At 46.5% G+C, this 14777-nt stretch overlaps 1 protein-coding gene across 2 annotated transcripts; it reads right to left on the bottom strand.

Moving 5' to 3' along the window:
- Positions 1-665: 665 nt before the first annotated feature.
- Positions 666-14777, bottom strand: TADA1 (transcriptional adaptor 1). Of its 2 annotated transcripts, none has more exons than XM_002193928.7 (8): positions 14645-14777; positions 14302-14393; positions 13174-13239; positions 7089-7186; positions 4778-4987; positions 3665-3816; positions 2624-2786; positions 666-1110 (listed from the first exon to the last, which is right to left on the bottom strand). In XM_002193928.7, exons 1-8 carry the CDS (start codon positions 14716-14718, stop codon positions 958-960), a joined length of 1008 nt encoding a protein of 335 aa, XP_002193964.1. In that variant the 5' UTR covers positions 14719-14777; the 3' UTR covers positions 666-957. The 2 variants fall into 2 exon arrangements, with proteins under 2 accessions (XP_002193964.1, XP_012430846.1); XM_012575392.5 differs by having other exon boundaries at positions 14280-14393; positions 14645-14686.

Raw genomic sequence — 14777 nt, 5'->3', positions numbered from 1 at the left:
ATACCTTCCAAATAGCACGATCAGAATGAAGTAGAACCATGAGCTTCTTCTTTCATATTCCCCCAGAAGAAGCTGTTTCAATTCAATTAATCTGGAGGCACACTAAGTGAGTCACACTTCAGCAGGTACCTTCATGTTTGAGGTCAAACCCAGGTCATGCAGTAATTAAGACGCTTTAATGGAATTCTCTTGTTATAATTAAACTAGTTCCCAGAGCTGAGTCAGAGCACCTGAAACCCAGGTGGAATTTCTCCTTTTACACAAGAGAATTTATCCTTTTACACCTCTCTCATGTGAAGAGGTGTAGCTGCATCATTTCATATGAAGCAATACAAGACTGCATATTTTTACAAGGAAGTGATAGGAGAGATTTGCTCATGCTGCAAATCCAAGGAGTCTTCAACATATAGACAACTCCCTTTTTGCCTTGTTTTGTCACAGTTTCTAATCAGAAGTTCCCCTGGTAGAAGAGGAACAAGGTCAGCTAACAGAACTGCTCATCTTCACAAGAGCCCACCCCTTAATCAGTTAATGAAAAGGACCCCACCAACTGCAACAGAAGTTGGACAAAGTCTCTGGAGTCTGAGCTCAGGAGGAAAACTACCTGAGAGGTGAGGGTAAGAAGGCAGATTCTCCATGCTCACAAAAGAAGACAAGAGCACACCTTATTTAAAACCAACTATTTCCACTCTCACATTTATTTTACCTAAAAACAGTCCTAGCAAATGTGTCTTCTTTCTCTTTCCCAACTCAGTGGCATTGCTGCAAGTACTCCACAGCACATGACTCTGGGGAAGCAGAGGAAGTGTCCCACGACTCAGTCCCATTTCCATAGGAAAAGCTGACTCATAAATCACATCATCCTGGAGATGCTGACACAGGTTTGTAAGGAGCATCCGAATGACAAGTCCCAGGAGCAAGCTGGAGCCACCTGAGGGCTGGCAGGGCTGCCCAGCTCTAGCAGAGCAGGAGGCCCTCCTTCATGGCCAGGCGCTGCCGATGGATCTTGTCCTGCTGCAGCTCCTCGTGGTTGGGGTGCCAGAGTTTCATGACAATCCTCTCAATGTTGAGAGCATAGACTGTGTGTGCAGGGATCACTTCTTTGTGCACCTGGAAATGCATGGTGGGAAACAAGCTGCACACTTGCACACACATTTGCCTGTGTTACCAGGGAATAATCTCCCTCTACCACAGGGACCAGCTCTGCAGAGTGGGGACAAAGGGAGTCTCACAGGGACAGCTGCTCCCTGCCAGCACAGCACAACCACCTCTTACACCACTTGCTAAGGGAGTGCCTGTCAGAGTCCAGCACATCCCTCTGGCTGCCCTGGCTGTCTCGAGACCCTGGCAGGGGGCTCAGAGACCTTGGCATGAAGTCAAAAACATCTATGGTTTCAACTTTGGCCTGTGGAAGACTGTCAATTTTGTATGAAGAATTACAAGCCACAAGGGTTTGAGTAGTGTGATATTTGAATTAACACAGGGTGGAAAAGTAGAATTTTGAGATTTTTAGATTGTGACTCAGGGGTTAAGATGGAGGAATTTGGGCATGCCCTAGCCTTCTTCTCCTTCTTTTTGCCCTCCACGTCTTGGTGTGATGGCGACACTTTTCTGTTAGTTTAAGGTAGAGACATACTGTCCAACATAAATGATAGATATTGGTACATTGTTGTAAACAAACTGTACGTAACTTTTGATATAAAAGGTAAACACCACTCAACAGGGCATGTCAGAATGCCATGGCCTCCTTGCTAGGCAGAGCTCAGCAGGTCGGAGAAAGAATGTTATAGGTAAGAAAAAATAAACAACCCTGTGAATGTGATCCAAAGCATTCCAGATTCCTTCTCTGGCTGCGACGGGCTAGGAAACGGACCTTTACACTGTTGTAAAGCTGACCCCATGGTAAGGAAATAGTAATGTGGTGGCAATCAATAACTGATCATCAAAACCACAGAAATAACAATTCTGACTAAACATGAGATGAATGTTTGATTACAGCTCTGTGGTCGGTATCCACACCTGTGAGACAAAATCCCAAGGCCCTGTTCACAACAGCAGAGGTCATCAAGGGGGAATTTCTAACAAATAATTTTAGACATTCAAAGTAGGCAATGCCCCCACAGCTGCCAAAGAGGGAGGGAACCACAGCCATACATTGCCAATGAAAATTCACCCAGCTGACCTTAAATGCCTCCCCAGGGCTGGGGTGACCACAGCCAACCCACTGCAGTGGCCTGCATGCCAGGACCAAGTATTCCTCTAAGTACCCAGGTGGAACATGAGGAGTAAGAAGAGACATGACAGGTAAGATATTTTGCTGCAGCACTGTCAAAATCTGTCCAGAGTTCTGATATAATCATTGCAGCCTTTCTGCAGAGGAAGAGCTCACCCACCTTGCACAGCTGTGAGATAGGAATTTCCTCATCAGCTCTGTGACCAAGGGGATCAGAACAGGCATTAAACCAGGAGTTAACAGTGGGAAGAAATCAAAGCCAAAGAAGGAAAGAGACTATGGGAAGAGAAAACAAATCCCCCTCCATGCACATAAATCATGCCTAAGACTGGCAGCTGGCAGCCAGGGCAGCGCTGCCTGTGACAGGAAGGTGTGCCATGACCAGCTTACCTGCAGTGCCTCAAAGAGGTCATACATGTTGACTGGAGGCAGGGATGCTGGCACGGTGTCCCCAGAGCAGGCCAGGAGCAGGGCTGCCTGCTGCTCAGCATCATCAGGAGCGGGCGGGGGGGCCAGGCTCTGACCCGCTGAGGGCGTCGCGCTGCTTGGGGGGCTGGGGGCAGAGCAGGCAGAAAACACCTCAGTCACAAACCAGCACCAGCTGTGGCTGTCATACAGCAGGAGCCTTGCTGCACTGCCCCACCTGATGTGGCCCATATGCACATAAAATTATTTCAGCTCTAATAAAAATTTCTTTTAAATTCCAGTTTAACAAGGAGTGTGGACTGATCCTCAACATGCTTCAGCTTTGCTTAAATTGTGCAACTTTTTGTTACTTGCAGCCAATAGTTTCTACCCAGCATAAAAACTAAGACACACACAACATTGAGCTGAAACACTGGACGTTAGGCAGAGTTGTTTGTAGTGCTACAATGAAATCTTCGAACACCCACGACCTCCTGTCAACTGCTAGAAGCTGCCACAGACGAACAAAACTGCCTTCTCATACACAAACACTGCCATGATGCACTGCACAAACTCTTTGACACTGAGACTCCAAATTGGAGGACCTCAAAGCCCTGCTAACTAGAAAGATGTGCCACAGAACCATAAACACATTTGCATGCAGGAAATGACAGGATGGCAGTGTCCTGCAGGTCCTCACTGACCTATTTTAATCCTATGGCACAACAGCTGTGCCTCCACAAAGGCAGAGAATTGCTGTGTTACTGATGTTTTCAAAAAGCAGTAATAAACTGCTGGACAAGCAGAGGTAAGGGAGAGAGATGTAACACTGTCCCTGCAGTCCTGTGCTGGGAAATCCCCATATCCTCAACTCCCTGTTTAGTTGTACAATCCTCCATACCAATGCCTTCCTAGTGAGTGAAAATAAGATGCCATCAACACACATAAAAGAAGCAGCTGAGCCATGGAGTAATTCCAAGACTAGAAAAATCCATGTACATTATCAGTGTGCTGCCAGCTCCTTACCACTCAATTAAGTTGTTATAAGCAACAACACTGTTCTTCAGATATGGCTGAGGGTTGACATTGCTTCCAAAGGCATACTTGAAATGGCCATCCCTCAGACGATAGGCTTTCCTCCTGGATATCACAGAGGTCAGAATGTCCTTAAGGTGGTTCTGCAAGGAAAACAAATCTTGTGACATGTGCTGATACATTCACTCATGGATAGGAGGGCCTCAACAAATGGCAAGACAGAAGCAGTGCTGCTCTGACCACAGGGACCTGAAGATGGAAGGGAACCAATATCTGGACAGGATGTTTTCATTATCCAACACTCGGATACAGAGAATATGGCACTTTGTGAGTACCATAAACATCAGCCTGTGAACTATATTTTAATATGTGATGTCCTGCTTCAAATGTCAAAGGGGTGTCTTCAATGCTAGGAAATTCCCAACCTCTGATTAAGATTTTATAACTGACACTTGAACTGAAATACACACCCTGAAATGACAGTGAAAAGCCACTCACTGATCTTTTTCATTTGCCTGAACAATGCTGGAGAAAGAATGGTGTGAAAAAAACAAGCAGACAACTTCTTCATTTGGCCTCACTCCAGCTGGGGAACTCAGGTTGGCCTCCACATGCAGAAAACCATCCACACATCAATACTCCAAGCAGTGGCTGTGTTATTCCTGGGATATGTACAGTGATGCACCACCAATGGCCAAAGCCAAACCAGGACTTCACGTGGATCAGCTATCACCTGATCCTGTTCCTTCATGGCCAGGCCAGACACTGTGCCTGTAATAGATTACTTTTTATAGAACTGGTCAAACTGGCATTCCCATTATGTCCCTGCTTTTAAGGGATAGCATTTTCCACAACAGCTACATCAGCATGCCAGGGTACTGCATAAGCACATCAAAACTAACACTTGCAGGCAGAAGCCCAGGACTTTACATCTAGGGCATGAGATTCTCCATTCTCACATTACTCAGGGGACAAAAGGGCAACTGGAGAACCATCAGAGCAGCAGGTTTCCACCCCATGCTGGGGGACAACACCCCACACTGCACACAGAGCCTTTTGCTGCTGGTGTTATGAAACCACTGCAGCCCCCCAGCCCAGCCTCACCTCCACAGCATAAACAACGGCTGTCACTGCCTCCTCGGTGACATTGTCCAGCCCATGCTCATAGGCAGTGACAATCATCCTTCCTTCCAGCTGGCCACGTGTTGGGAGCATCATGGTGTGAGAACACAGCTTCAAATCATCATCCTCCTGAGGATCCTTTGCCACAAACTGCTGGGCTCCCGACAGCGGGTTCTGAGGCTGGAACCGGTGCTGTCGGGAACACAACATTAAAGTATAAGATAATATTCATTCAGACCCTTTGGTTCATCAAGGGGACATCCCTTCTCCGCTCAGAAAGCTTACACCTATAAGAAGTCCTTAAAAAATCCTCCCCAATGACTTGTGACTGAAGAAATTGGTTAGTCAGTGTCGGTATCCTTTTACAGGACTTGTCCAGTAGCATCCCCAAACCACCTGAACTTTGGATATACACAACACACTGCAGCAAGAAATTCTACACACCACATGAAGACTCACCTGCTCTGGTCTGCTCTGTACTCCCCACCTGCTAGATTTGTTTGATTCTCCCAGGAGTCTCAAATGTGGTCAGTTACTGTCCTATTTATCTCCTTTCATGCTACCCAGACCAGTGACTGGACTTTCACATCTCTCAGACACCTTCTATGTTGAAGAGTTCTCGTCTATTTAGTAATTTCTTGTACAGAATGGTATATTTTTACTTACTATCTGTACAGTTACCATCCAGATTAAAACCCATGATCCTAAATTTGTGTGATTGATTCTTACATTTTTCTAATGCTTTAAACTTAGCCCAATTCCAGCACCAATTTCATTCTCCAGTCTCCCTGTGTACTTTCACCACTCTAAGCAGAGCTGTGTTACAGAACAGCCACTGAGATGAACTATGACTGTTTTTCAGAACTGACTTAGTTATTTAGACAAAAAACTCATCACAGAACAGGAATTCATACTAGAAGGTGGCATTTCTCAGGCCATATGTATTCCAACACAAATCCTTGGCTGCATTGTGTCTCAAGCTCCAAGTGTCTGGGATGGCTCCTCAGTCCCCAGATAAAGGGGGGAACAAAGCAAATGTAAATTATTGATCACTGAGCCCAGCCATGTGCCCAGCTCTAACCCACAAGGAAACAGACTCATCACACTCCCTCTACTTTCCAGTGGCTATGGAATGGAGATTGTTGCAAGGCTCTTATGGGGCACCAGGACAAACACTCTTTAAATATGAACAATGAATATGCAGCAAAGTGGATTTCTCACATCTTAGTTTCAGGGGAGAAAGGGGGGCTGCTTTAGTCAAAGGACTGTGGCATTTAACTCAGAATGAAAAACCAATCCACCCACTGTGTGTGAAAGCAGGTTTCCCTCCCCATAATTCTAAAGATTTATGCTTTCATTACAGGAAAGTCATATGCCTGGCAAAAAAGACCTTAAAAATGTAAGCAACTCTCAAGAGGAATGTGGTTTGGGAGAGCAGAAGCCAACTGGAATGGACCTGTGGTCATTCACAGCTGTTATTCTGACCAGTGAGGGAAACACTATGAAATACCAAGGCACTTCCAAGTTCACACTACTCGGGAATTCCACTAGTACCAGAAAAACCATCATAACATGCACTTCATACAGTACTTACTGCCAAGCATTCCTGGACGTGTACAAACACACACTAGAAATCTGGTGTATCTTAGGGGTAGTGAGTAAAACAAATTCTAAGACTTCCACTACACCACAACTTGCTTTTCAAACTCTCATCTACTTGCTGCTGAACTGAAAAGTTACAGTGAAGTTTTAAGACAAGCAAGGTAACACAGTCTGAATTCAGAAGATCACAATACAGGTTGCAGCTGTGAGCACTGTAATTTGACAGTTCCTAAATACAAGAAGCCTTCAGCTGGACTTGCATATCTTTGGGACACTAGTCTCTGAAGCACAGAGTGCCTAATCAAACTCCTCAGAAGGGCAGTATGCACCTTATCAAATCCAGCCTGTTGAAGAGAGTGCCTCATCCCAAATCTCTGTCACACCAAGCCCCCTCCACACTGCTCTGTAAGCACAGAAACAAGTGCAGAACAGGGGTGAGATAGTACTGGGTGGATGTACAGAGCCTCTGCTGCAAAGTGAACCGGATCTTGCACATTTCTGTGCCACCTACCAGAAGATAGCACCTTTAAAAGGCATTCTCAGATCTGAAACAACTTGACCTTCTGAAAACATTACACCCAGGATCCTGCTTCTAACACTTTGAGAGTTAGAGAATTCTGACTGCCTGAATAAACAGTAAATCACTTGTTTTAAGAATTTGGTAGATGTAAAGTGAACCACAGGCACTTACATCGAACTTTTGGCGAACTGAAGAAATCTTTTTCTTCCCTTTGGGTTTTCCAGGTTTAGTTGCAGAGCCACCTGGCCATGGCAGAGATCCAGCACCTTCTACAAATTGAAAGGAAAAAGAAACCAAAACAAACAAACAAACTCACAAAACACCCACTCAATTGGTGTTGCTGATATAGGGCCAGCATGAAACCCTTAACATTTGGCCACCTATTAAGCTTCAACCCAAAATCAACAGCCATAGCAAAGCGGAAGGTCTTTTGAGGGGAGAACAGTTTTGGTAGCCCCTCCCTTCTTTTGTCACCCCCTTGCTACTTTGACTCACTCACAACACCCATGACTTATTGTCCACACACCACACAAAACCCACAGTGGAAGGAGAGAGATAAGCACAGCCTGTAAGAAAATCCAAAAGGAAGGAACAAGCCATTTGTTCCATCAGGAAGGTAAGAGCTTGCCTGGAGCTCTTACCTGGAGTAGGTTCTCCTCTCACCCACTCCTGGATCAGGTCAGATACTAAACCATCTGAATTGAGCAGCCTGACTCCCCAGTTCTCCTTCAGCAAGATTTATCATGGATCCTTACTAAATATCACAGCTGATTGTTTTGTTACACTGAAGAGAAGGAGAGGAAGGAAGAACTGCAGAGACCACTGAGCCCAGGAGCAGGATGTCACTAATGTGACCAGTGAGCAAACAGTGGAAAAAAAGGTTCTTGTTTAGTAACAACAAATAAATACATTTGGTCATATCATCAGCTCAAAAGTCCACTGAACACTATCTGACAGCTACCCCTACAGCAGGCCAAACCACATCCTGATAATCACAGGCTTGGCAAGGACAGCCTAGCAAACTTCCTGCTGACAGGTTTACAGTATCTGTGAGCAATTAATTCCTTCAGGAAAATTGGCTGCACTGCACTGGATGTGTGCGTGCTTAGTGCACTGGATGTGTGTGTGCTTGTTGGCAGGGAACAAGCACAACTCAGAGACTCGGCAGCCCTCTCGTGGCTACAGAGCAGCCTGTGCTGTGTGCCTCCAGCACCCTCCTGCCCTGCAAGCAAGCATCCTCTTCCTTTGGAGCACAGCATGCCCTGAGCATGTCCCACCTCAGGGAGCTTGGCCAGCTCAGCTCTGGACACTTCAGCTGCCCCCGAGGCAGAGCTGGAGCTGTGCTGCCAGGCAGTTCTAACAGCACAGCAATGTCTTGGACATCCCCTGACCACACCTCAGCCAGAATTTGCCATTTCCTCTAGACAGGGACAAGAAGTGACAGCAGCCTTTCCACATCTCACCACCCACAGCCTGGCTAGCCTCACTGAGCACTGACCAACACCCAGCTGTGGTTCTCTCCTGCTCCCACAGTTCTCACCAGCTTCACACCAATCTCTGGGTTTATCTCTGGCTGTCCCAACTATGCTTCATGCGCTGTAATCAAGAATTAACTATGTTTAATTTGCTGTAGACAGGAGCTCAAACACAATTATACCACAGTCCTGTTTGTAAGGAATGAGACTGGCTAGAAGTCCTTGGCTATGGGGAGCTTCCCACACTCCCAACTGGAGCACGAGCACAGTGTTCTCTGCTATGGAAAAAAAAAATTTCCAACAGGATCAGGCTCAGCTAGGGGATTCAGGTGAAGTTTTTGAATGGTCAGCTTCTAAGAAGGGCTTAGAAACAACCTACACACACAGAGATGGCACATTCTCCCTATATTAAAAAAAGTTGACATTCTCCCTGTATTAAAAAAAAGGAAGTTTAGTTACATCCTATTAAGAGAGGTGGAAACGCATAGCCTACAAACCCTGTTGCAAAATCCACTGGTCAATTTAAGAAATTAAAAGATAATAAATAAAACTGCCCCAAAAATTGTAAGGCTGGTGTCACTGCTCATTGGTACATCACAGGAGAGGCCCTAATAATGGAGCATAGGAAACCACTGTGGAGAACCACATCAAGTCTCACACAGCTCCTTCACAGCCTCATTTGTGACCAGAGAAAATGCAATGGATGGAGATGGAAATTGCAAACACTCTTTTCCCTGATAATAGGTTATAGCTAAGTCTGAATTTTTAAAATACCTTTTTTAAGCAAAATAATATGGTAGGTTTTAAATTAAATGGTAACTAAATTTATAGGCTTTGACAGATCTGAAAGATGCAACTTAATTGAATCTCAATGTGCACATTTAACAAGAACTTAACCAAACTCAGCTTAAAACAAGGAAAAGGTGAGATACAATCTCCTATTCCCCACTATAACAAGCCCATAGCACAATTTTTGGTTCCTTTTCCAGGTTTTCATATTACCAAGCCTGACTTGCACTAGATGAAGAAAGCAAAATTTCCCTCTAGCATTCTAAGAAACCAGTACTTGCCTTCCTGGCCACAAATGACAAGGCTGGGTTGGCTCAGACATGAAACTTCAGAGATGAATGCAGCTTTTATTCAATATTGCTAGCAAAGGAATCAGACCTTAAGAAACCACTGCTGCTCTGCCTTCAAAGATCAGGAAGAGATAAAAACATTTTTCTAGAAGCTGCCACATCTCTGCATAGCACCAACATGATGGCACCAACCAGTCCAGACAGAGCCTGTCAGGTTTTCCTGACATGCTACATGAGGAAAGGACAAAGATTCAGAGAAAGTCACCGCAGAAAAAAGCAGAGAGAAAACACACATTTCCCACGCCTGTTTACTTGATCTTCAGTTTGGAGGGGGTTGTTTGTTTTAATCTTCTTGCAGGAACAAGGTTTTGGTCAGGTATTCTGCTGACACTTGGTCGATATTCTGCTGACTGTCCTCTGCCAAAAACTCACACTCCCATTTTCTTACTTTTCCTCCCTTCTCAGTACTCTGGAGAGAAGCAAACACAAGCAACCTGAGCCAACCTCCCAGCTGCAAGCCCCCTAAGCAAAGCCTGTGGACAAACCTGATGAAATAAAATGCTCCTGTTACTCCATATGAGTTCTAATTCACTGAGCCATCTTTTAATTGGCTTCACACTGCCGCCAAATAAATCCTTACATCACTAACTCGGGTGTTTGCAATTGTCTCAGTTTTGTTGCTAACATTTAGCTAAGAAAAGAGGGAACAGTTCCAGCAAGATACATATTAACTCAAGAAACCTTGCTACCCTGAGTGCTTGCAACTGTCCAACAAACAAGGTCAGCTTAGTAAGCAAGTCCATGCAAGGTTAAGGAAGGATGCAAACTGGAGTCCCTGTTGATGGAATTTTTGGGGGAAGAAAAAATGCCAGTGTGCTGGTTTGGAGTGGAAGATGGTTAATTTTTCCCATGGTAGTTTGCACAGGACTGTGTATTGGATGTGTGCCCAGAACAATGTTGGTAACACAGGGATGTTTTCATTCCTGCAGAGCACAGAGATAAGGGATTTTTTGCTCCTCACCCCATCCCACCAGCTAGGAGCCTGGCAGTGCAGAAGGACCTGGGAGAGGACACAGCCAGGAGAGCTGACCCCAAATGGTCACCCTTCACATCAGAATAGACAACACACCTCCCTGCCTCTGCACCACCAAGCCCTAAATGTCCCACGGCAGAAAGGCTGTGCAACTGGCACTTCAAGTTGTTTGGGTGACCAACAGCCTGAGCAGATGAGAGGGGGAAATGCAAAGCATCCTCAAAAAGGGTGACATTCACCAAGTGCTCCTCTAAATCCCAGATGGAACCGCTGCTACAAGAGGCAGCAAAATTGGGATCAGATGGGTTTGTTTGCATGGTTCAACATATACTACAATCACTCCTAAAAAATACCTTCCCCAAGGGTTCTTATTCCAACACAGTACAGTATCAAGTACAATTTTACCACGGACCACATGGTTACTTTTTTAATACAAAATAACATTTTAAGAATGGCTCTTTCCCCTTATCTCTCACACCAAGGTGGAAAGTACATGCATCAGTAACGCTTTTGATGTTGTGCCAAGTGCCTCAAAAACACTTCCTTAAAGTTACTTATTTCCATGAATCATGAAGTAAACAGCTTCTACCCAAAATACAGTGGTAGACACTAAAGCCTGTTCGCTTTCTGTTCTTACATGGAGAGGGGAAAAAAAAAGAGAAAAAAAAAACAAACCACAGTACACCAAAAAAAAATAGCAGGTGTCAGACTGGCATCTAGGGGAAGAAGAAGAAATCTAGATGTTAAAAGCTAGTATTCCACTGATACTATATTTTCCTGGGCATGCATGTACAACCCTACACCACACACAGCTGATAGGAAGATCTTGCCTGTAAGAGATCTACCAATAGCCCAAAAAGAGGCACCTCAGCACAGAGCTGCTCCCAAATCATTGGGAGACTCTGCACTGATCTGTGGACAGCACAGCTGAGCTGCTGGAAGGGACTAGCAAAATGCACTGTTAGCTCCAGAGCACCAAATCACACCTTTAAGACCACACACTCATGAATAAACTGACTTTTTTCAAGCTGGCTTATGCAATCGGTGGACACAGCCAGCCAAAGCTTGCCTGACAGCCCTGGAGGTGACCAGCACTGGCAAAGGACCCTGGCCAGCTGGCTCACCACCACATGCTGCCATGACCTGCTGAACCACTACAACCAGGCTTCTTCGAGGGCTCTGAGGGGAGCAGCTGCAATGGGACAAGAGAAAATGACCTCCAGGGACTTGAAATTAAAGAAGGTCAGGCAGGAAATAAGGAGCATATGGAAAGCACCTGTGGAACAGCACCCTTCTCTGTGCTGGGGCTCCTACCTTCAACACAATTCTAAACAGCCTTGGAAAGGGTCACCTGGGAGAGTTTGCTGAGGAATCCTGCCCAGGCAGCTGCATGCCATGACTAAGTGGCATAAGGAGACTAGATAGTGACATTCAGAACAGCTGAGCCCAGAGCATGCACACAGGAATAACAAACCCCAACCTCAGCCACACGGCAAGAGGCTCTAGCCTACCACTGCCTCTGAGAAGCAAGACCTCTGAGCTGTGAACTGCACCCCAACACTCACAGCAGCTCACTGTTGAGCTCAGAGCATGGGCACTGCCTCCTTCCCCTCCTCATTTAGACTCAGCTGCTCCAGGTGATCATCGGGGAATGACTGCTCCTGTGTGTTCTTTTTATAATCCAGCTGTAATTAATTACTCCAAGTTAAAAGCAAGGAGCAGCAGATTCAGACATAAACCTACTGGTTTACGTGAGTCCAGACCCCTAAAGGGAAAAGTCCAGACCCCTAAAGTCCAGACCCCTAAAGTTTAGGGCAAAAACACAAGGTGTTTTTGCAGTTTAATCAAGAGCAAACAAAGCAAGTTTGGAGGTGGGGGCAATTAACATTTAATTAGCACAGCTGGTAGAGTTCAGGACCAGCTCCAACACAAAAACCCATGGGTAGCCATGAATTTTGCTGGCATTATTTTCTCTAGCTGCAAAAGGCACCTCAGTAACAGGTATTCTCTCAAAAACTCATCTCTCAGGTCTCAGCCCATGTGAGCTGTAACAATTTTCTCTCCCTTCCTACACAGCAGTTCCACATCTTGAATTGCAGCTCAGTTGCTCTTGCTACCACATCTCTGGGTTGAGAGCTCTTTTGAAGACCAAACAAAACATACCTGCAACCCTGAGGACAGCCATTCTAGACACTGACAAAGGTAAAATGTAATTCTACATCCTCACAGAATTAAAATGTTAACTATCTGCAGATGACTGGGTTAATAGGTCAGCCAAGGCTCCCTGTAAGCACTTTTCTATCAGACATGTACTTGAAATGAAGATGAGTCAGGAATGCTCAGCTCTCCACAACGACCAGAGGAGAGCAAAGCACATCAAAGAGAAGGCTGCATTTGCCTTGACCCTTCAGCTGGCAGCAGACACCAACCCAGAAAACAAATCAGATTATCACAGGCAGCAATCCAGCATCAGCCTCTAACCACACACAGCTTAGTCATAGAAGCATCTCTGCTGAAACATTATTTTGCTACATTTTTACCTGTGTGGCAAAAAAAAAGCCATTAATATTAAGGCTGAGAACATTGGGGTACTTGTGCACACATACCCCAAACACACAAGTGGCAGGCAGTGTTACACCAAGTGTTTAATGAGGCTTCTCAGGACTTACCTGGGGCAGAAACCAAGATCTGGCATCGGGTGAGAATAGCCAGGAGGAAATCGTTGTGAGAGTGGACTGTAAAGAGACAGAGCTCGTCAGCAGCACATCCGTGCCCAGAGGCACCCCCTCAAAGCCATCCTACAGTAGGTCCCTAAGCTATCCCACTGTTGTGTTCTCCCCACCTGCTCAGTCAATTTTCAATTTAAGTTTTTTTTGAGAGTTTTCTTCTACTGGGCTGAGAATCTACAACTGTGAGAACAACACAGAAGATAATACACACAGCACAGAAATAACGAGGTCACTTCTCAGTGTTACACACACAGAGCTGCTTGACAAGTCTGGTGTATTCAGCCAGTCAGAGGAGCAGCTATCCCTCCTGCCATGCAGGCACCTCACTGCCGTGCTTTTGGTCTTGCTACAAAATACACCAAAATGAGAACCACAAAGAAGAAGTCAACTCAAATAGGTTCTAACAAAACAGAACTTCATTGCAGAGGTTTTTGGGAACATATGAGTAAATGTGCACAAGAGAAAGTGAAAACTTCACAGGCAGGATCAGAGGGCTACAGGATCCTCTTTGGAGTCTGAGCACGAAAAAACTCCCTGCCTTTCCCTACAGGGATCACAAACGTGGAAGCCAGGAGCCCCCAGAATGAGCTCAGCAATGCTCACCCATGTGTGCAGACACACAGAGAAGCAAGGACAGAGGATCCTCACCCTTCAGCACCCCCACCTGCCAGTCCCAAAGGCCGGGAAGGACCTACCTGCCTGCTGCAAATGCACCCCGGTGAATGCAGGGCTCCCTGCCCTACTCCAGCGACAGCCAAAGGCAAAGTGCAGAAAGGACTGTGCCTCCACAGTGACATCAAAAAAGGCTTTTTGGTTGCTCGAACGGCATATTTTACATTTTTATCACATTTAGACAAATTGTCTGTCAGTGCCGGCGTTACACAGGGGCTTCCCCACGCAGCCAGGGCACCTCCCACCACGTTAACCCCATTGCTGCCGGAGCCCTGGCCTCTGCTATTTCCTCACAAGCACTCTCCCCGCTCGGGAAGCACCGCGGAGCCTGAAGGAGCTTCCCAGACCTGGCAGGGCAAGGCAGGGAAACGTACCGCTGGTGTTATTTGATTTTACCATTGTCTTGCGTGAGAAGCCTGCGCGCTTCCAGGTCAAACTCCTCCTTACTGATCTTCTGCTTGAACCAGAGCTTCAGGTTGGCCCAGTACCTCAGGAAGAGCAGGGAACCACAGAATCAATGCGTTTGGAAACGACCTCCGAGATCATCGAGTCCAACCTCTCAACGCCACCGCGTCAAGCAGAGCGCGGCTCTTTGCCGGAGCACCTCCGCTGAGGCGCGGTCAGCGCGGCAGAGCGCCGCTCCCACAGCGCCGGGGCTCGGCAGGGACACGGCAGGAACGCGGCAGGAACGCGAGGGGCCGGCCCAGCCCCGCACCCCCCGCTCCCCGAGGGCACTCACTGCTTCACGTTCTCGCCCAGCGCCTCGCTGAGGCTCTTCTTGGCCGCCTCCAGCTCGCTCACGTAGGTCGCCATCACGGCCGCCGCCGCCTCGCGCCGTCACATGGCGGAGGGGGCGGTGGCGGCGGCGCGCA

The sequence above is a fragment of the Taeniopygia guttata genome, chromosome 8 (genome assembly GCF_048771995.1).
Source record: "Taeniopygia guttata chromosome 8, bTaeGut7.mat, whole genome shotgun sequence".
Lineage (NCBI taxonomy): Eukaryota > Metazoa > Chordata > Aves > Passeriformes > Estrildidae > Taeniopygia > Taeniopygia guttata.
The sequence above is the reverse complement of the archived record's forward strand: the minus strand, read 5'-3'. Positions and strand labels throughout refer to the sequence as shown.